Raw genomic sequence first — 23,895 nt, 5'->3', positions numbered from 1 at the left:
CAATAAATTGTAAGCCCAACACGCAAAATAAAGTAATGGATGCGTAAAGATAATATTTTTTTTTCACTCAGTACATACGTATGAGATAACCTTTGTTATTACAAATATGCGCGAGTATGCTGCAGTAATAGCTTTATTTATGAATTATATATTAAATTACGCAATTATATTTGTGATTATATTTCTTATTAATATATAGTTTTTTTATATATACAGAAAACCTAATGAAAACTTACTTTAGTCTGCACTATCTGACTATCCAAATGTTTCTTTTTACTTAGCCTTAGATATTGATATTCTAAACACGAAATAAAATAAAACAACAAAAATATTTCGTTAAAATTTATTAAAAATATAATCTGGTTAACTTAACAACAACATACTGTTAACAAAAACTACATACATTATACACTCTAAATATGAAATCTGCTCTAGAAATAAATTAATATACCAACTATCACAGTGCCTAAGTACTAATTGCTACATAAAATAGGTTATAATATATTTTCTTAATAATATTAATTAATAGTTTTGAGGCCAGTTGTGGCGCAGAGGGTCAACAAAACAAGTAGTGGGCTCGATTTTTACGCGAGGAAATAAAAATTCATTTTTTTCCTGCTACAAATTTATATTTGCATATAGTATCCTCTTTTATGTACAATTAAAAAGTTTTAATATAAAATAGCAACATTTTTACTAAAGTTAACCATAAGTTGTAATAATAAAATACAGAACACGCTGTAACTGACACACATAGAAGAAAAGCTGAAGGAACCTAAGAATCTAAGTGGGCATCGAACCCAGTCGCCGTCTTGTTCCCTTGCGCCACTACGGCCTCGTTACTATATAATTGTACTTTTTACGCTAATAATATATTACTCTTTCTTATTCAATGCAAAAACATATCATAACATATCCAAAAAATACTAACACAAATCTATGTTTTATCTTAAGTATGGCACAAATAATTTTGTCTAAATGAATTTCTAATTAATATTTTATCACGAAGGTCATAATTATTTTGTTATTTGACAGTGTATTTATTTAATTTTAAGTTAACCTCGTAATGTTACGGTAACGTTAGATGTACAATCTCTAAATATAATAATTTGTAAAAATAAAAAATATATATTGAGGCTAAATTTATATTAATAACTGTTACACAAAAATGTTAAAAGAACACTTAAGCATAGAAATATAATTCTTCCTTAAATATAAAGTAACAGAATATATTTTAAGACATACTATACCTACTTTCCTTTTGTATACATTTCATAAATAACTGAACACATTCCTATTATCGTTTGTATGTATCTTTTAGTTCATCAATCAGAGCTAGTAACATTAATGATTGCTTTTTTGTGGAGAGATAGTAGAATTTAGTGACGCCACTCTATTCTCTAAGTTAAGTGTAAACAACTTTTTTATGGAACCTGTGACCCATCACCATATCATGCGCTAGGTATTAGCCAGGTGCATCGATAGTGTACATTTATGAGTTATATTTATACATTTATATAAATAATAAAAATAATTAATAAGTTAATTAGAAAGATAGTAAGTACATAAACTAAAATAAAATGGATATAGCATTTAAATCTTTTTTGTTCCTTTTAAATCATCATCATAAATATGCTTAAGTAAATAATTAATATGTTATTTTTTATATGAAATGATATGAATAAATGAGAGGGTATAAATATAAATAATTTAATGCTATTATTTTCATGACAATTTTCGTCCATATTTTTTCAAGCACTCTCCATTAAATTCGTCATGGCAGTTTCAATTACGTATTTAATTTGGCCAATTTTTTAAACTAATACTTACTTTAATTTTTAATTTATTTTTAATTAAATTTTTTTAGTAACAATATTTTAATTATTTTATACTTCTTCTATAATGAACACTTCTTTTAATACAGGTATTAGTTACATATATTTAGATTATTACTATTATAAGCACAATATACCGTTATAAGAATATATTTAAGTACGGAAATTTTAAAATAAGTTATTCACATATTATAACTCGATATGAACATTTCAACAACAATGTTCTAACACTATGAAATTTCTATATTTTTCATAAATTTCAATCCATTTATAACTTTCACTGTACCTCATATAAAAATAACGATTTATATATTTTTTTTAATTATGTTTATACGAGTATATATTAAAATAATATACTGCCAAAACAACATCTGTGTTCACTTACTAATAAAAAATATCTAAAAAAACAAATAAAAATCCCTAAAAAATTTTTTGGTAAAAATATGTATATATTAATTTTGTACGTTACCTCCTTCCTATACTATATTAGCATGTATTTTTACATCTACACAGTTTCACCTTTTCTATAGCCTTATTGGCTAACAATTGTGCTTCTATTCTCAATCTTTTCAGTTTCCTTCTAGAATGTACAAGAAGATCCTTATAGGACCTTCTAGAATGTTGGATATCATCTTTAACTCTATTCAGTTCATGTAGAGCGAGACGTCGCCATCTTATCATTTTGGGGGTAGTCTGTAAAATAAGAAATAAATTATTAGCATTTGTTGCTTATTTTTTAAAATTTTATTCTAATTAAGAAATAAACAATGATAGAGAGACTGTCGAGAAGCAGTGGCAGGTAATTATAAAAGCAACAGTTATAGGTACGAATTTCACTCGGGACGAATAATTTATTAAACAAGTTCAATTCTTCGCTCTGGGATTAAGGTTAAGCGCTGCGTTATTCCTGCCACTCAACGAACAATGTCTTGAAAATTTGGCGGAAAGTGGGGAACGGAGTTAGATTCCTCTATATGTAATACAGCGTGAAATAAAACAAAATAATAAAAAGATATTCTAATATTAAATACAGGAATATATATTATTTACAACCTTTATTGAGTCTCCTGCAATATATTAAAAAAAAACCAATTCATTCATAGTTGCAACGAATGAGGAATGTGTAAATTATTAATTTCACCGCTTTAGTAAAACAAAAAAACTGCGGTGTTAGGTTCCGTTACTCAGCAATGTCTCGGAAGTAAGCTGAAAGAGGAGCAGGGAGCGTCTTCACTCCAGATTTTCTTTGCCTACTTTGCTTTAATGGCGGATACAGCCTGAAAGTACAAAAAATAAAACTTACTTCACAATGGATGCCGCATCCTGTCATTATCCTTTCACACTTGCTGATGTAATTTTCACTCTGTAATAAGAACAAATATATTTTAATATTTTTATTTAGCTTATCTATATCTTTAGACTAACAAAATATAAATAAATAAAGGTAAGTTTAAAAAATCAGCTTCACGCTGTATCCCGTACACAGAAGGGTAGGCGGAGGGAACCTAGTGTTAAGTTACTCCGTTCCCTAATTTCCGTCGAATTCTGGAGGCATTGCGTGTTGCATTGCGGAACTCAACGCCGCGCTTCACTTCGACACTGAGCAAAAAATTAGAAACACAAATTTAAATAAACATATAATTTCCTCGAGTAAGAAACGAACGCGACAGCCTGTCGCGCTATAAACGACTTGAAAATTATATCACTAAGCTGTTTTCTTAAAATAGAAAGGATATTTCCACTCACCCTATTTAAATGCATTTTAAATACAATCATGTGTCCCAAAAAGTATTTGTGATGGTTCTCTCCGCTGAAGCTGGCAACACGATGTGAGTCATATACTATCTTTTTAATACTGTTCTCGAAGTCGTCTCTGCATTTCTTTGGCTGAAATAAAAAAAAAGAATTAAATATCACAACAATCTGACAGGTTGTTGGTTCGATTCTCATTCGTGGAAATATATGTATGTGCGGGATACAGCGTGAACATGAGGGAAAATACCACAATAGTAAAATTTTCATAGGGCTGTATAGACAAAGATTAAAAGAGGCTTAAGATAGAAATGACCGAGGCGGCTAGAAGGTAGGCAGAATAAACTTAGTGTTTAGATATTCCGTTTCCCACTTTCCTCAATTTCCGAGACATTGTGTGTTATTGTTCAAGCTGGTATTTTTCATGTAAATATTGAACTATTGACAATGTTATTATAAATAATTGAACGATCTATACTTGGTCGCTTTTAGTTGACGGCTGTTGCTCATCGTGTTACGGCGGCAATGAAACTAGCGGTGTAGTGTTTTTTAGCTTTACGCTGACAGGACAGGTAGAGGGAACCTATATGGTACTAAGACAATCCGTTCCTCATGGAAGGCCTATTTTACTCAATACACAGTTTCATATACTCATATACATAGAAGGCAGCCTAGTGTTAGGACACCTCCGTCCTACACTTGTTATATATTAGTAGCCAGTTTCCTGGCCGCACCACGAGTCGCCAGCCGTCACTGTCAAGGTTGGCAAAACAAACGTTGCTCGGACGTCATGTAACTGTTACGTGACGTCATAACGTTGTAACTGTAGTTACGAGCGTGGGTAGTTAGTTGCTAGTGAGTTCATATTATATTTATTAGTACATTTATAGTACGTTGTTGATATCTATGTATTAATTAGTAATAGCGTAATGGTTGTCTTTTCGTAATATATTTATAAATTTCCATTTATTAGATGTTTCCTTAATTTCTACTATAAGTTTTCATTCTTTATATAATTTCATTATTCTTGATCGAAGAATTACCATATAGATTTTTATTTTGCGAAGATCTTCGTACAAAATGGGGCAAAAGTAATGTATAAAGCTTGTATTTTTGATTGACATTTACTTCGTCAAATATAATATTTGATATTAATTTTTTATTAACAGATTTTTATTTCAATAAGCGATCTTAAGAAAAATGGCAGGCACACAGAAAATTAAAATTTCTTTGAGAATCCCGTTTTATCTTTCGAGGCTACCCTAAAAACAGAATAATTCAATACTAATTTATTTCTGTGTGTAGATCTTAAAAAGTTATTATAATAAAATATATATATATAAAAATAATCAAATGAAATTTTTAAGGAAACTTTTTTAGTATCTACGTATTAAGCAAAACATGATCTAAAGAAATCGGTCGACAACATTCTTATCGTTTCGTATTAATGTTTATTGTATTTTGAACTTTGTTACAAGAGAAATAAGATGTTTTTTAAAACTAGATTTTCTCTAATAAAAATTCCAAGCAAATAGTGTAATTGCTGGTAATTAAATTCCGATTTAAAGTGTTGGTCTCCTTTAGGTAAAATCTCAGTGAATGCGTCTCGGCAATTAATTATTTTTGGGCATCGAAGCTTCGTAAAAACCTTTCTAGTAATGTTACCACTTATTCGTAACCTTGGACATAAAAATATGAGGTGGGGTGGGAGTCTTGTGTCTACCCCAGAAATATTACTCAGAAATTTATGTAATATTCTTAGGAAATAAGAACTATAGACAGTCTTGAATAGGTGGTGTTATGAAAGTAAAATATGTCACCAAGTCTGTATGCCCATATTCTAACAACCTGTTTCGTACTAGAGTGATTTATAAATTTATTGAATTTCCATACAAACTGACAGGCCCAGATAGTATAGGGAGAATGATTATATTTAAATCATTTAGATTTTCCCCGATCGTCTCTAATTCGGAAAGTGAAGAAAAGATTTTCTTAACTCTTGGTACTTACTCTCTGCTTGTCCAATATAAGGAAGTAAAAAGTATTGCATTAGATATTTTTTAACCTTTCGCCAATATAATGTGTATTGAATGTGAAATAAATTAAACTGGTCTAAATGTTTTTGTTAAAGCTGCTCTAGTTCAGTGCCACAGTGTCTGTCTGACTGTAAATAAGACGATCGTGGGCATGGGTGTAGGAAGAGGGAAGGTCGGGTGGTCCATGCCCACCCCAGAATAGTCTGGTGCCCACCCCAGAAATATAATTAACACAAAATTGGCCCCCAAAATTTAAAAAAACACATCTTTTACACGAATATATATATCCAAAAGATAAAATCCAGATCGTGCCAGAAAATATCTCCAAATACGTTAATGGTCGTGAGTTCCATTTCAATTAGAGTAAGTTATTTTTTTTTCTTGCTCTGGCTACAAGACGAAGCACGTGAGGCTGCACGCAAAAATGAGACACGGAATGTTTTAATACTAGATTTCCTCTATACCTTGTAATATGGTAGAAACAGTAAAAAGTTAAAAATAAATGTGTTAGGTACTATATGACAAGTAAATAGAGATCATAGGTATTAATCAAAGTGGACTCTAACCAATCTGAGTAAGCTCATCATTATCATTAAACAGGTTAATCATACAATCACGCAGGTTAATGAGGAGTTACCATTTTATTGACCACGTAACATATTTGTGATAATCGATTTAAACTCATATAATTTATTTATGTTTTTCTACGGTCTACGTTCTAACCCATACGGTCAAATGAATGTAACACATATAACGTTCCAAGTGCTGTGGGTTCGATTCCTACTCTTGAAAATAAAATATTAAATGTTTTGGGAAATGTCATAATTGAAGCGGAGTGTCTTAATAGTGTCTACTTAAACCAGAGTGTCTTAACAATAGGTTCCCTTTGTCTGGTATGCCATTTTGAAGCAAAAAATAATGTTGTAATAAATTAGCGATATACTATTACAATATAATGTAACCTGTACAGTACGGTCAACGAGAACTGGCGTTAGGTTTTCTGAACACATTGTGTACTGTACTACGCAGCCATCTACGGCTAACTTCAAAGACCACGACTTGCCGACCATACTGTACGATGCATACATTATAAATTAATTAATTTACTATAATTCACTAAGAAGGTTAGATTAGAACCTATTATACCTCTGTTCATTGTGTTGTAAGCCATGACATTGTTAGTTCATGGGCACATGCCTTTACAATGACATCTTTATAGTGCAGTTGCAATTTGATTTCGATTTTAACATGATAATGGGTTGGAATTTTACGTCTAAGTAGGTTTTTTAGGCGCACATTTTATTTTGAGAATGACTGTTAACGCGAAGGTTGTGGATTCGATTTCCACTCGGAGGAATTATTTTTTTATATTTTGCTTTCCCTGCTTTGGTAGAAGAAGCTTGGCGTTGAATTCTGCCAGCCAATACGCAATGTTTCGAAAATTGGGCAGTGTGTGGGTAACGGAGTGTCTTTACATTAGGTTCCCTCTGCCCACCCTGCTATAAATATAAGCGTTATACAGCGTGAAGCTATGATTATTATATTTACAAAACAAATAGTACCAACGATCGTCTAAGATGAAAATATCCATCACGAGAGATTTTGGCATTATGCCCTTGTAATAATAAATATTACGTGCATGTACGTGTTAATGTTGAATGGAAAAGATTGTTTATTTAGTTTAACGTATAAAGACGAAATTCGAGAGTTCAACGTCCGGGAAAAGAAAATATGTATTTTTATATTAGGTATACATATATGTTTTAAAAAACAAGATTTTGTAAATTTTATTTCCAGTTTTTTAGTAGACCGATGACATACTTAAAATTTAATTTGAACTCATAACTATCTCAGTTAATAAGATATTGTTTTAAATGTTTATTTTAAAAATTATTCATCTTTATTACCAATCAAAGATTCACTAAACACGGCATAACTACCGTAAGTAGTACTAGGTACTAAGCAGATTAGAATAACAAATGCACCTATGACAAATAAAAGACTAGAGGATGACTCATTGAGTGCACTTGAAATATATCTAGATCTAGATATATGGAGTACTATGTATCTATCTACATATTTTAGTATATTTCATGTACTTTATTCTCATTTCCCTGTCATGGTAAACATAACGCGGCGTTCAGTGTCTCACTCAAAAATTAGGGGAGCTCTAAAAGAAAAGTATTTCATAAATTCCTTTAAGACCGGGAATAAAATGATTTTTCTCTATTATACCTTAAAGTAAGACGATTGGTTAAATATTAAAAATCTCTTAAAATAGATAAAATCCTTCTGACACTGTGGTCATATCACAGAAATATGACATAATATAACGAATGAAATACAGTATATAAAAAAAACTTAATGAATCTATCAATAACTTTCGCTTTTGTTAATCGTGCCAATTTGGCTATCATCTTCTATAATAGAATTGTGAGTAAGTGATGTTTTTTAGCTCTTTATTAATGTTAATTAAGAAAAAAGAAAGTGACAGATCACTTTACTATCTCAAACACAGAAGTAGTTATTGTACCTTTTATCCTTTTCCTACCCTGCTATATGCGGGACATAAATCATATACTTTTTTTATTCATTTTGATAATTATCCCTATATTCTCATCCCTGCACCGAGTAGCAACTATGTAAATTTCATTGATATATTAGTAAACAGAACAGCTGTATCCAGATGCCTGCACGTTTGTGTAAGAGACCTATATCTAGCCGTTAATGGCGACTGATAGTTTCCTTGGAAACGAGTCTAATGCACTTAGAAATCTTATAATATATGTATGTATAACAGACTGATATATCGAAACGAAGAAGAAGGCGAAACTTACGGTAGAATGTCATATAAAACTGTGAGTATATATATATTTCATTTCAATTACAAGAAAAAAAACTCCTTTTTTACAACCTAAGAACCATAAAATTTACAATTGTCCTTTCGCACATTGCAAAGCAATAAATCGTCTAAAATATCCTTGGCGACTATCCTCGCAGGCACTATCAGGGTTTTCTTAGAGAATAGACTTATTCATGTTGTGTCATTATTTACTTTAAGCGTCATATACATATTTCTTATAAATTTACATGAAAATAAACAATACTGTAAAATTACAGTGCCTATTACTCATTTCAATATTTTATGTACATTTTAAAGGCATATAATTATAATAAACTGGCGTTTTTCCTTCTGTCTGACATTTATTAAGTGCCCGAGGTAACTTTGATAGGTACAGTGGGTTACATCGGAATCTCGACATTTATCGATAAATGGACTATCCAAAACAAAACGAATTTATTTTGGATAGTCCGTTTATCGAACGGAGTTGTACCATTAGTGTCTAAGATTAGCGCCTCTAACCAAACAAACAAACTCTACAGCATCACAACACGGAGGGGACCTGAGAACTTAGTGTATTTTTTTTTCATTCCTCATTTTCCTGACAGCATTGGCCACTGGCGGAGACATTGCGTATTGAGTAGTGGAACTCAACGTCGTGCGTGAAAAATGGAATGGAAATTGAACCCACAACCACTGTTTTTTTTGTGAGAGGTTGTCCCATTGTGTCATTTAGACCACAGAATTCATTAAATCATAAATTTAAAGAAAGTCCAAAAATCTTTTCAACAAGCAAGAGTCATCTCGTATGCATTTTAGAAAGGCGTCCATTGAAACGATACGTGACTGTTTTGGTGATTATTTTTTTAAGGAAAGTAGTCTTTTGACTTTTGTATTTCGTCTCGATTTTAAAACTTAGGTATAATTTAGTGGTTTTTTAGTGAGTGGAAATCGAACCCACAACCGTCGCGTTTACATATGCCGTTGCGCGACGATGGCCTCAGTTTACTTCTGCACTTAGAAACATCAATTAGCATTTAAGTGGTATTAAAAGAGCAAATACTTATTTTGTCAAAGGAGTAATGAATTATTTTTATTGACTCGTTCTGGCAGTATGAAAAAGCGCGGCGTTAAGTTGTGCGCTCCAACATGCAACGTCTAGCAATTCAAGTTCAAAAATTTTGTGGGTTATAGGTATTGTCTCTTAACCTATAGCTAAGGAATTTGAAGGTGCGGTAGTAGTCTAGTCGAATTCAGCGGTAATAGATACTACTGTCAATTTAGTTGATTAACTGGTACTTTACTTTATAGTTCTGTGTTGAAACATTACCATATATTTTTTTAATAATATGATTTTTTTTATGTATTTTTATATTATGCAGGTTAATGAGAGTGAGTTATTAGTAACTAAGTACAGTTTGAAAGGCACAACTTAACACTACGCCATGTCAAACCAGAGCGGCGAAATTAAAGTATGTAATTTAAAAATAGCCAGCAACCCGAGTGGGAATCGAATCTATAATCATCTTGTACCAATATAGGTAAAAATTTGCCAATTAACATTTTTAGGATATACTTATTTTTTTAGTTTCACGCTGAATCCCGCATATAGATCCCGCAGGCAGAAAGAATTTGGGTGTTAAGATATTCCGTTCCCCACTTTCCGCCGGATTCTTGAGGTTGCGTGATGAGTGACCGAAATCAAAGGCGCGCTTTGCCTCGTTATTAGAGAAAAGAAATAACAATCAAAAAAACCCTGAATGTAAATAAAAAAAAAAAGCAATAATTTAGAAGTCATCATCTTGGCATATCCTTACATGAGTCAGACAGTGAACTGGGTTGTGGGTTCCATTGGTACTCAAAGGAATGAATATTTAGAGTTTACTATAAAGGGTAAGAAGAAATAGTGCTTGTTATCCCTCTACCCACCCCTGCGTGAAGTTGCAAAAAACAAATAATTAATACTATGACCGGTTGAGTCACATCAATGTTTTAATTTGTATTTACTGTAGGCATTCGCAACCAGTTATGCATTCAAAGGTTGCCATAAAATTAACATAGCTTTTAAAACATAGCCAACTTGTCTACCACATACATCATGGCTTGGAATTTATTTTATATTTGAAATTCATATGTAATCTATGATTAATAGTTGTATATCTTAAATTATTTTATTCTGCTTCACGATGTATACCGCATTATAGAAAGGTAGACAGAACTTAGTGTTAAGACAATACTTTAATAACCGCCAAATTTTTGAGGCATTGCGTGTTGAGTTGCGTAAATTAACGCCGCGCATTTAATTGTTACCAGATTGAAGTGGGAATCCAATCCACAACTGAGTAGGAATCAAATTCCCAATCGTCGTCCCCGTGTCCTCAAAATGGAACACAACCGATAAATAAGGCTTGTATATGAGTTTTAAGTCCCTGAGAACTCTAACCTCTGGTTATCTCGTATAACCGGTAACATCTAAACGTGTAAGTACTAAAATATATCTAACATATACTACAGGTTGCCTAGGTAGTTAAAATGGACTATATTACATATGTGAGACGTTTTGTACGCTTTAATTGTTTGACGCGTACAATACGCGTTGCCATAGCAACCTGTTGCCATACCACTTTACATGTGGGTATATTGTAAAACATTTGGTAGTGTGTGTTGTATTTATTTTATGGATTTAATGCATTTGTATGCAATGCTTAAAGAAATATTGGTAACTTACACTATCAGCTCAACTAAGGGAACAGTTAAAATGTTATCAAAATCGTTGAATTGTTTTCGGGTTTCCGGAGAGGACCTTTTTTATAGTGAATAGGCTTGCGTTTGACCGCATCAAGCCTAATGAGCGTTGATGCGATCTACGGTGATGCTCGCTGCCTAGTAAGTACCTGTTGACTCTGTTTTTGAAGACCCCCTTATTGTAAGTCATAGGAAACACAGATGCCGGCAATGACTTCCATTCTCTCCCTAGGTAACCCGACCGCCGTTGAAATAGGTTTTATTTTCAAATTATTTTCATAGCATTAAAGTGTCTTCCAAAACAACTAAACATATAATCATATAACCCAATCAGTACCACTAATGTACTTCTATCAATATCAAAATATTTTAGTGCCAAAATGCACTACATTCACAAAATTCTGATATTAGTCCAACTGGTTCAGGGTTTGTGGGGCGAAGCGATAGACGCTCCATTAAGACGAGATAGCGGATGCTTCGTCTTATATAACTTTAGGACTTTTAACTACTTGTTTATATAATACATTTTTGAGGCCGTCGTCGTTGGAACTGCGTCTGTAAACGTTAGTTGTAGGTTCGATTACCACTTTTTACTGTATATTCACACTGCATACATACCAGGGTAGGTCGAGAGAACGCGGACACTAGAGTTAACTTTTTCATTCCCCACCCGAAATCTGGAGGCATTGCGTGTTAAGTGGCGGGACTCAACGCCGCACTTTGCCTCGTTACCAAACTCTGTGTTCATGTCCTGACTGTAAACGTGATGCGACTTTGGGTGTGATTCGAACACAGAGGAGCGATTTATTTTCATTTCTTCGCTCTAGTAATAAGACAAAGAGCGACACTGAGTTAAGCAGCGCAGCAAGGTATCTTAACACTAAATTTAAACTAAAAAAACAAACTCTTACAACTCTATCCATTATCCCAATTTGTATATTAGAGATGGTATCTCGTGCCAACGCTGAAATATTGCTCAAGAACAGCTGCAAATCATCAGCTGCTTGTGCTGTAAATTCCGTGTATAGTAGAAGAGCGTCAGTCTTAGTGTGCTTTAGATCTTCCAGAAGTTCCTTAGTGTATCTTTTCTCTATGTCTTGGTTTAGGCTGTCTAGCGCGCTTAGGTCAGCTTTGGGTCTGTTAGGTCTGGAGGTTTCGATGTATATTCGTGCGGCTGGCTGGAACAAAATGTAACTTTGATAAATGTAAATAATATCCATATTAATAAAAATAATAATTATTATTTATGGTAAAATATATATCATATTGATAAAAAAATTAATAAATAAAAGAAATATGTGAGGCCGAGTTCCGCCATTCAACACGGAATGTCCCGAAAGTTGAGCGGAAAATGAGGAACGGAGTGTTTTGAGGATAGATTTTTCTTATATTTTGACACGCTTTTATTAGGTCGAGTTTTAACTATGTACTAAAATCTAAGAATTTGCATTACACGGTCACCATATGGTACCATCGAGTTGGTCTGGTGATGGATTTGAAAAATAGTTGATGGAATCTTGGACGACTAGATCTACTAATATACATATAGAGTTTGTGCTCATTACATTCGCCTTATTAATTTTTTAAAAAGGGCATGTTTTTATATCTAACTTATATTTTTTTTCAGAGTAGACTAAGAAAAATAATAAATCATTAAAAAACTTAACTGAAATTGCAACTCTGGTATACACAGACATTTCACCACTAAGCCATTAGAGATGGATGGATAAATGTATTATATAAGCAACGTATTATTTTCGAACTTGAACCTTGGCACCAGGACTCGGCAATGAAACACGTAATATAATTTTACGACGGCGTTCATATAAAATGTTCGCGATTTTTTTTTTCTTAGCAATTACGTTTTTCTTTGTTTGTAAAACGATTGAGCTTTCAAACAAGCTTACGGGTAATAAAGCACGAAATTAGTTTCATTTTATTTGTACTCAAATTATTTTTAAATAAACTGGGACTAAAAGTTTGAATTTCAAGGTACGCTTAGTTTAATTGTAGCTATTTTTGTATGACAAAACGAATAATCTCGTTAAGATTCACTGAAAAGTGACTCAAAGTGAAGTTTAATTTTTTTAGCAGGGTAGGCAGAGGAAACCTGCGAGTTTATGACTCATACACTCCGTTCCCACTAAGACATTTCCCCGAGTTCTAATATATAGTGTATTGAACGGCGAGCTCAATGCTGTATTTTGCCATGTTACCAGGGCTATAGCACAATAGCGAATGAGTAGCGCAGGGGCACACATGTGTTATTGTAAGCACGATTGGTTGTGGGTTCGATCCCCACTCCAGGCAATGAAATATTTATTCAAAATTGATATTTTCGCTCTGTTTTCGAGGCGTAACGCGGCGTTGAGATCCGCCACTTAACACGCAATACCTCCAGAATTTAGTAAAAAGTGGGGAATGGGTTCTGGCTTAACACTAGCAGGTAGGTAGGTTCCCTAAGCAGGATACAGCGTGAAGTTGAATATGAAAATTTATTTATTTTTATTTTATTTATTTTGTAATACCGTGAGATAGTGACATAAAACGTAGCGCTGCATACTTGTCTTATCTGTTATATTAATTACACGATTTACTATCTTCAAGTTGTTATATCTGTAAGTGCTTAGTAGCTATGGTACAGTGGCATGCGCGTTGGATCTAAAAATTGAATGACACAGTGTGGGTTCAGTTATTTAGTGGGAATATGTACATTTATAATCTGTCATTTACGTAGACTAGATTGTACGAGCGTCTTCGCGCTTCTGATTAGATTCTGAAAATCAGGTTCACGTTAATTTTAATTACGAGATTAGGAATATTATAACGGCCAGAGGCCGTACCAGCAGGGGATCGGACCGTGAACGCAAAGATTGTAGGTTCGGATCCTTCTCGGGGGAGCGAATTCTTTTCATTTCCTTGCTCTGGTAACAAGATAAAGCGCCGGGTTCGTATTGAGACTGATATTTTAACGCAATGTATCAAAATAAACACGGTGCGCGGGTAACGGAATGTCTTGACACTAGGTTCTCTCTGTTTTCTACTACAGCGTAAAACTGAATATTATTACGTACTAGAGTCAATAATAGAGTATAGAAGTTCGCCGGAAAGCGGTCGATTTATGATTTACTTATTCGTTTTATGTTTCCTTTGTGACATCGTAAAAATAATTTTGTTATATATATTTTACGACAGAATGCGAGGACGATGTGAACGCAAATTTGTGAAACATGTCTTTGTCCTTACTTTGGCTAAATTTGTGCTCTTTTTTATATAATAGTAGCTTTTATTTGTAGTTCCGGCCCCATGGTCTATGACACATGACACATAGTAACCGGCAGAGGTATCCGACCACAAGTACCTACATACAGTAGGTTACAGTGAAACGATTAACGTGGTGTAATGTAGCCTAAAATCTCCTTAATAATAAGAAAAAAAAGAAGATAAAAAGGTTAGGCAGATGGAACCTGGTAACCTTTTTTTTTTTTTTTTTTTTAATAATAATAAATATTTATTCAAAACAACTTAATTTTTTACAAATTGCCTCTTAAGTGAAGAGGAGTGCGTTGGTAGCCGTACTAGTATAGACTGTGTCACAGCCACCAGCGTCTTTGCCCCTTTACAATTTTAATGACATTTTAGACATTTGAATCACTTAGTTATCAAATCATTAAAGGAAAAAGAAACTAGACTTATAAAACTATTGCTCGATGAAACAAAGTGTAATTATCACGCCGAGTATAACATCTAGTATGTGTGAGTAGGTGTATGTGCGTGTGTGTGTGTCTGTGTGTGTGTATGTATTGTGTAGGTGTGTGTGTATGTATGTGTGTCCGCGTGTGTTTGAAAGGGTGTATGTGTGTGTGTGTGCGTGCATGCCCGTGTTGTGCTTTTAGGTGTGAAGGTGTGTATATTTTTAGAGAAGAAAATTCTCAGTTTCAATGTAGGACAATTTGTGAATCCAAGTTCGAATTATTTTTTTGCATTTAATAAAAGGTAGTGGATATATATACTTATGCTTATTGATTTTATTATAAATGTGGCCGCTGATAAAGTAAAAATGCGTACGAGCGGACCTCGTTCTGGAATACAAAGTTTCACAGACCCTGGACTTATTACGGTTGCAATTAGGCCTAAAAACAATACTTCTATGCTTGCGGAGTATTACCAACATTATGAAGAGCTTCCTGACTGATAGGATAGAGGTGTCACGGTAGAGTAAATCCGTACCGTAACGCCTAGGTTTTCGTAGCATAACTTTCAATATGGCTCTTTGAGCGCGTTCTAAAGAAAGTAGTGCGTTTTTGCTGGCGCCCCCCCAAACGACAATGCAATAACTTAGAACACTTTGTACGAGGGCATAATATACTGTGAGTAGGATGTCAGAATCACATGAATTTCTTAGTTTTTTAAATACCGGAATTATTTTACGTATACGGTTGGCTAAATTATAAATATGAAGTGACCAGTTTAAACAGCAATCGATAGTAATTCCCAAATATTTTATATTGAAAGCACGAGAAAGATCAAGACAACTGCAGTCGCTTTGACGAGAGCAAGTATGCGCTTTGATAACAAAGTCAGAAGTCGGTTGGGAGCTGAGTCGGTGAGAGAAAGCCACAAATTTAGTTTTATCAATGTTGATAGTCAATAATTGTCGTCATACCATTGTGTTACCAATTTGATAGCATTCTCGGCGTAATGTTTGGCCTCAATCCATTCTCTCCCATGTATTATTAACACAGTGTCGTCTGCATAAGCGATCATTTTACAGTTGGGCAGCGACATATTACATAGGCTATTTACGTATAACAGGAATAAGGTAGGACCCAGAACGCTTCCTTGCGGAACTCCAAATGAAATACCTGCTCTGTCACTTACAAATTGATCAATTTTAACGTACTGAGAGCGGTTAGTTAAATACGAGCGAAAGATATCTAGAACTATACCACGTATACCAAAAGTTTCCATTTTGTTAAGCAAGATGGGTATAGAAACAGTGTCGAATGCCTTAGATAAATCAAGGAAAAGTCCGATAACTTTTGATTTATTGTCCAAGTGTTTAGCTATGGTTTCTGTAAGTAACAAAGTAGCATCTTCTGTGGATTTGTTTTTAATGAAACCAAATTGACCTAGTGATAAGAAGCAATGTAGATATAGGGAAACTAGTTTTAAAACACTTCAATACCCTCAATCCGTTAAATAGGTATTAGACATAGCTGAATTAATCTACATGAGCGGCGCAACTCAACGCCAGGCAGTCTTTTACCAGACCAAGAAAATAATAATATTTAATTGCCCCTCGTGGGAATCAAACCCTGTATTTACAGTCACGCGACTGAGCCACGATGTTTAATGGAATTTAGCCTCGATAAAGGGTCTTTCAAAATATTATTTAGTTCAAGAGCACAATGATATCTGCTATCGCACATTGTTTGCGCATACCTTTGTTAGAGTCAAATAACAAACAAAAATCTAACTCCAATCTAACGCCTTCCTCCTTATAATAGTCTATAGATCTAGTCTAATATATCTGCATTAATATTATAAAAAGAAATAAATCGATTTTATATTTGTTTGTATTGAATAGGCTCCGAAGCTACTGAACTGATTTAAAAAATCTTTTGCCATTAATATCTCACATTATCTCTGGTGAACATAAGCCATATAAATACGAGTAAAAACTAAGCTGTGGAAATAATTCACTTGATTATAGAGTAAAGTAGAGATTTTGATTATGTGGCATTTCAGTTCATAAAAATGCATTTTGCTGCTCTAGAAGACAAAACGCCACTAGTACGCAATATCTTGAGAATATCTGGCGGAAAGTGGGGAACAGAGTGTTTCAATACTTGGTTCCCTCTACCTAACCTGCCATTGTGTGTGTTTTGTTATAACATAAGCTGCAGGTTTGATTATAACATTGATGTGGATTTTGTTAACTATTTGTAACGACATACATAAGTAAGATGAAGTACGAGTAATTATGAATTTGAGAGTGGAGAGAGAGCTATTAAAAGTAAATAAGAAGTCAACTGAAACTATTTTCTTTTCTCCGCTAAAAGCTAAAGCTCCGTGTTGAGTTCAGGCGAAACGTGACGAATTGAGTATTTTGACACTAAGTTCTCTCTACCAACCCCGCGAATTACACCAAATAAGCCGAAAAATCTAATAAAAATTAAAATACTACAAAAATTTCCAACTTTTATACAAAATAAATGATCGAGAAGATACTAGAATTAAATACAATAAATCGGTTGAGTAGATTTGATGCGATTAACATACATACATACATACCGTTTCAATTACTGTTCGCACGGCTTATTGACGACGGAAATTACCTACTAATGCCAATGCCAACCTCGGATGCATCTTGTGACGTAAGATATTATACGGGAGGTCCGCTCGCGGCTTCGCCCGCTGTATTTTTCATTTTCCATGAGAAAATGATATTCTCTCGTAAACATACATACAGTCTCCCTCTCCTTAACACAATATACTCTTATTTATTTACTTATTAAGGTGTCAGTCGTTGCACAGGACCACAAGGGTGCAACTGAAGAATTTCGCAGAAGGTGGGAGATGGAAGTGTCTTAATGGCAACACTAGGTAATCAATTTTCAAATAAAAAAAAAATATTTAAGGGTCATAATCAGAAAAGTGGACATTTTCGAATTCGTAACGTAACTGATAAGTAACAACACTGATAATGTTTGTTACGAAACTGATGTCATAAGGTATTATACACAACAAAATAAGGATATTATATGAATAAAATATTGTTTTTTTTATTTAATGAGACACAGATTAAAATTTTAAAGATTCAATCGTGGAATTAACAGATTATAAATGTAAGAAGAAAACATAACAAACTGACAATATGAACAATATAATAATGCTAGTTAGTAACGTAATAAACTTATATTTCTAGTTAGAGATCACAAAGTTAATGATAAAATTAAATCCACTTTAAAATATATCAAAATTTGAGTTGTTATCACTGGAATTAAGTTTAATTCTTTGTAAGTGTTTATTCCGCATATCTTCATATTTAATAGGATTGGTCTTTTTAAGACGTTCTCTATATCTTTTATGTATTTCAGCACTTGACATAGGAGCCATGACGCTTACTGAAAACACAAAAATATTTATCAAAAAATAATAATCACAAAATCACAACAAATTTCAGGCAGAATAAAAAATATTTTTAACTAAATCGGTTCAGCTGTTTCTGAGATTAGCGTGCACAAACACAGACAAACAAGCAAACAAGCAAAAAACTTAAAAATCATTATTTTTGGTTACTTTACTTTATGAAAAGTCACTAATAGTTTTTTTCATATGCCAGCAATTTTTTTTTCTTATATACATATCTTCCATATACAAGCACCGGTTCGATACAATTTTATTATAAACATATATAAGAAAACATTGGTACCGTAATTGTGAACTAGGCTTCATATTTTCTCAATTTCGTTACGTAACGAAATATAACGAAATTGAGAATGAAATCTGAGAAATTCTAACCCTTTTAAATATTTGCTCATAAGCCACGTGTTGCATCTGCAAGCACTGAAGTTCTTTTTTGAGATTTTGTAAAAAGAAGCAAATAACATAAACAAGAAAACGAAATTATAGAATACTTACCAAAATAAAAGCCGTTTATAACCCTGAGATGTAATTTCACGCATTCCCTCTAAAACATTTGAACCCCTCAACTGCTGCGAGTACACTACTGGTTGTAGCTACGACAGCATTGACTTTTAGAATTATGGTGCCACAACAAAAAACAATATTAAACACCATCCAAAATAATTGCGTTCATCATTTAATTGTACGTTACTAGCCCTGAGTAACAAAAAGACAATATTTTGGGACAAATTTACTTAACTAATATATATTGTTTATTAAATAATGTATCAATAAAAGTAGTTCTATTTAATATTATGCATAAAGTAAAGTAATATAAACATATCTGAAATCAAATAAAACCATAAACATTCGTAACAAATCAATTCTTAAAAAGTAAAGTGGTGAATGGGACACGAAAAATTGTATGGAAGCATTTTGAAAGGTTTTTTGCAACTAACAACAAATACTATTATTTACCATAATACATTTAAAATATTACAAAAATCTTTAAGTTAATAAATAAATTTATCGTAAATGGCAAAATATTTAAATTATCTTTAAAATTGTATTTTTAAAACGCATTCAAAGTAGCGGGACAAGAAAAGACACAAAAAAGACACTTTTTCTGATTATGACCCTTAAATAATGTCAAACTTTCTTGATTAATTAATTTTTTGTTAGTAAGAAATCTGGGGTCAGACTATTTTGGGTCATGCCCTTAGTGAGGAACAGATTTGAAGTACGATTATAATATTTTTTTTTTCAGTTTTACACTGCCCCCTGCTTATAGCAGGGTGGCAGAGGGAACCTAATGTTAAGATATATTACAGTCACTATAATACAATAATTAAAAATAGACGCTTGAAATGGATAAGCTCGCGATCGATTTACGTGTATAAGGTGGAAGACATTGCGGTTAGATAACCACAGATAATCACGTGTCAGTTTAATCATCGCATTGTTTCTATAAAAAAATTATTATTATAATAATCTATATATTTCATGGCACTTGTGGCGTAGGGGCAGACGTGTGGGACTGTAAACGCGACAGATTGTGGGTACGATTCCCACTCGAAAAAATGAAATATTTCATATTTTCTAGCTTTGGTAACGAGGCGAAGCGCGACGATCATTCTGCCATTCGGAAATGTCTCGGAATAGAAGTGTATGTGTGTTTTCAGGTTCCCTCTACCTACCGTGCTATGTGTGTAAACTACTTAGGTGATAATGCGTGGATACTATACGTTAAGAACTACTTTACAAATTTGATTTAGCGTGGACTTAGGGAACAGTCCATTATAGGAATATACCAAAAAGGATTATTTCGATATGATTAAAAGTCATTTACGAAAGAACAAACATATATTAATCTGTTAGTTAGAGTTCTTAGAAACGTGCATAAATGGATGCATAGACTGTTAAACACATTACCGTCCTTTGCATCGCGCAGTCGGATTAAAAGGTCACAGTGACAAAACATCTTCCGTTTCACAAGGCATAAATAAATAAATGGCAACTATTGCAACGTCTAGGCTAGGCGTCTGTATGTCTAACATTGAGAATTTTTATGTACATAATCTAATGAACTAATTATAATCGATTTATCTATCTCAAACTATTGATTAAATAATAGATTTCACAGCATTTATTTTTTTGCTCTGGCAAGATAGCGCAACGTTGGCAATGCCTCCAGAGTCCAGACATTCTGGGGAAACACGGAGAGCAGAGTGTAGTACACTTAGTGTCTACTCTTAATTGAGCAAATAAAAAAATATACGCGATAAACCCTGACTTTAGTAATAGTACTTATACTTAGTAAAAAATTATAACATCAACACATAATTATCCCACGACTTGCTGAGGTATTTGTAACGCGAGATGTGTTGTGCATAGTGACACGATCTTGTAACGAGACGTTACTAATGTTTAAGAACATTTTTTTTATTTGTAGCTTCACGCTGTATCCCGTATATAGCAGGTAGGCAGAGGGAACCTAGTACTAACTGCTAAGATATTCCATTCCCCATGCATGCAATTCTCGAAACGTTGTGTGTTTAACGTTGATATCTTTATGCAAAGTAAACCGCCACTAATTGTATCGTACTATTAGTTATTGTTAAAAATGTACCTATGCACTGTATCTAAATTAGAAATTTAATTGTATTTACTTTGTGCAATAAAGTGTTTTTGATTTGATTTGATTTAACGGCGGAAGTTAACGCCGCGCTTTAAGAGACAGAAAATCATACAAGAGTGGGAATCGCATCCACAACCTTCGCGTTTATATTCATACTTCGTTGCGTTGCGTTGCTTTTACAAATATTTCTTTTAGACCCTACTAAATTACCTATATAGCTCTAAAGGTATAACAGATAGAATCTAATGTTATGATACTCCGCTCCCCAATTTTTGCCTGTGTTCAGGTTAAACCTCTCTAGTTAACTCTGAATCCATTTTAAATATTTAGGAAGGGAGTCTCTACGTTATCTTAACTTTAGTATTGAACACAACATAACAGTGTATGTTATAAAAATATGATTGCTTACTTAAATTTTAACACCTAAGTGCAAAGCTATTACAAAGCTATAGATGTCTTAACAATTTTAAAACTAGTAATTATTATCGAGGCCGTCGTGGTAGAGGGTCACAGTGGGTGCTGAGCTGTAAACGTGGCGGTAGTGGGTACGATTCCTAGTCGACGAAATGAATTATATTAATTTCTCCTCCTTGGTCACAAGACAAAACCGCGGCTTCATTCAACACGAATTGAACGAATGGTGCGTGGGTAACAGAAGGTCCTAATTCTATGTTCCCCCTGCATTCCTTGCTATACCTATACAACGTAAAGTTATTTTAATTTTATGTAATTCTTTTTATTAAAAATTAACCAATTATATTTGTAACAAAATAAAAAATACTATTTATATAATTATAAAAACAGATGTAAAAAACTCATCCGCTTTATAATTATAAGGTATCTCGTAATATTCTTACTATGCAAAAACGGGTAAAATTAGATTTTTTTTATTAAAAAAATATCTATTATAAAAAATATATCTTTTATTATATAAATGAACACACAGTTTTTGTAAAAAAGTATAATAGATTTTTTAAATTAAGTTTAGCGCCTTTTTAATATTGTTATATTTTACAAAAAATATTAGCAATAAATTAAAAATAATTTATAATTTATATTCGATATAAATCTAGAATTTTACGAACATGTATTACATGAAAAAATAAAATAAAGCATACACAAAAACTAACCCACATTCTATTTATTAATTTTAAATAACACAGATAATTAAATATCAAATCGAAACTATCGTAAAACGTCCCTTCAATACATTTAATGATATTATTAAATTAAATTAATTTTCCAATGTTATAATAATTAATCAATTTAAAATATTAATGCACATTCAAATTATTAATTAACTTTATTATTATTAATCCCTTGGAATTATTCGAATAAATTTAGTAAAATTGGCGCTAAAACCGCGATCTGTCAAACAATCCGCCATTTTTATTTTACACTTACTATAATTAATTTTAATATTATTTATTCTAATCTTTATTATTAATTATTACTAATAATATAATAATAATAAATAAATAAACTAACCTGTAAACAACGCGCTACCGTCACGCAAAGCGCGAGTATCGCGACGCGCGCGGCCATACTGCAGGCGCGTACTGCACTGATGCAAGACTTCAGAAATTCTGTTCTGATAGTTATAGTAGAAGTATTTATTATTTACAACTACAATGTACTACAAGAGAACTGCATGAGTTCTATGGATAGTTTTGTGTTGACCTTGGATTGCACTTCCGGTGAGTATTGTATATTTTTTATGTTTGTAATAGATTACATGATATATGTGTTATAGTGAAGACAAAATTGAAAAAAAAGATCTTCACGTCATATCTCCCAGCCTAGTGTTTACATATTTCAGTTCCCACGCATCGCCCAATTTTTTAAAATGAGAATATAACCTAATTCGAATCCTAGTGAAATATTTAATATTTTCACTTTTCTCACAAAAATTTGGAAGAAAGCGGGAAACGGATCCCGTTGTGTGATCCCGTGGTCATTACTTTATTGTAGATTTAACCTCTTCCCGATGAATTCCCTTCGAAGTATTTTTTGTTGAGTAGCGAAACTCAACGCCGTGCTTTGCTGTAGCTATCAGTGCGAAGAAGTATTACATTCTCAGTGGGAATCGAAATTGCGACCACTATTTTACCCATGGATAATATTTCAAATTCATGTTATAATTATAAACAAGCCACGTCAAATGTTCTTTATACATATGTACATCATGACTGAACTTTCTAATTTACAAACACAAATTTTGTTTTATTTTGTAGTTTGTTTTCATATTTGTATAGTTACGTGCCGGCACGTGTGCTCACATATTCTGCTATAACTTGAAAACTGAGACGTAGGCGGTCATTGAAAACATTGAATTTAAAACAAAAATATATTTTCATAGTTCCTAGCGCTAAACTCAGTTTTTGTTTCATAAGTTTCGTGATTCACTTCCGTTTTCATTTCAGTATTGATTTTCTAAGGTGTTTATGATTAAGCTTATATGTGGCGCCACAATCATGACGTTTTACTGAGGTAAGTTGCCGTATATTTTTTACCTAGTCTAAAAAGCATAATCCATACCTATATTATAAATTCGAAAGTAACTCTGTCTGTCTGTCTGTCTGTATGTCTTTTACGCAATCAGGGCCAAACCGCTAATTTAATTGTGATAAAATACTCATAAAGAGATACTTGAGGGTCTCGGGATGACCATAGGATACTTTTTTTTCTTATATTTGTAATATTTTCGATATATACCAATATATTAAAATAATTAATTTGACATGCAATTTATTCCGCCATGTTTGTAACACCCGCCGTTGCTAAGCAACGATTTGCAAAGTTTGTTGTTTTAAGAAAACGTCACCCAAAGTGAGTTTGCTTAATGCATACATGGCGCGCGCCGATATAGATTTGTATACATTAACAAAAATTAGATGATTTCTATAATTTGATATT

At 32.8% G+C, this 23,895-nt stretch overlaps 1 protein-coding gene across 1 annotated transcript; it reads right to left on the bottom strand.

Annotated features, from left to right (window-relative positions):
- Positions 1-329: 329 nt before the first annotated feature.
- LOC146540175 (uncharacterized) lies at positions 330-22,625 on the bottom strand. The gene is made up of 5 exons (XM_085207504.1): positions 22,468-22,625; positions 12,122-12,388; positions 3,582-3,722; positions 3,139-3,198; positions 330-2,528 (listed from the first exon to the last, which is right to left on the bottom strand). Exons 1-5 carry the CDS (start codon positions 22,522-22,524, stop codon positions 2,322-2,324), a joined length of 732 nt encoding a protein of 243 aa, XP_085063630.1. The 5' UTR covers positions 22,525-22,625; the 3' UTR covers positions 330-2,321.
- Positions 22,626-23,895: the final 1,270 nt, after the last annotated feature.

This window comes from Heliconius melpomene, chromosome 3, assembly GCF_056956725.1.
Source record: "Heliconius melpomene rosina isolate 202511_hmr_F chromosome 3, ASM5695672v1, whole genome shotgun sequence".
Taxonomy (NCBI): Eukaryota; Metazoa; Arthropoda; class Insecta; order Lepidoptera; family Nymphalidae; genus Heliconius; species Heliconius melpomene.
Note: the sequence above shows the minus strand (reverse complement) of the source record. Positions and strands in the feature narration are given on the sequence as shown.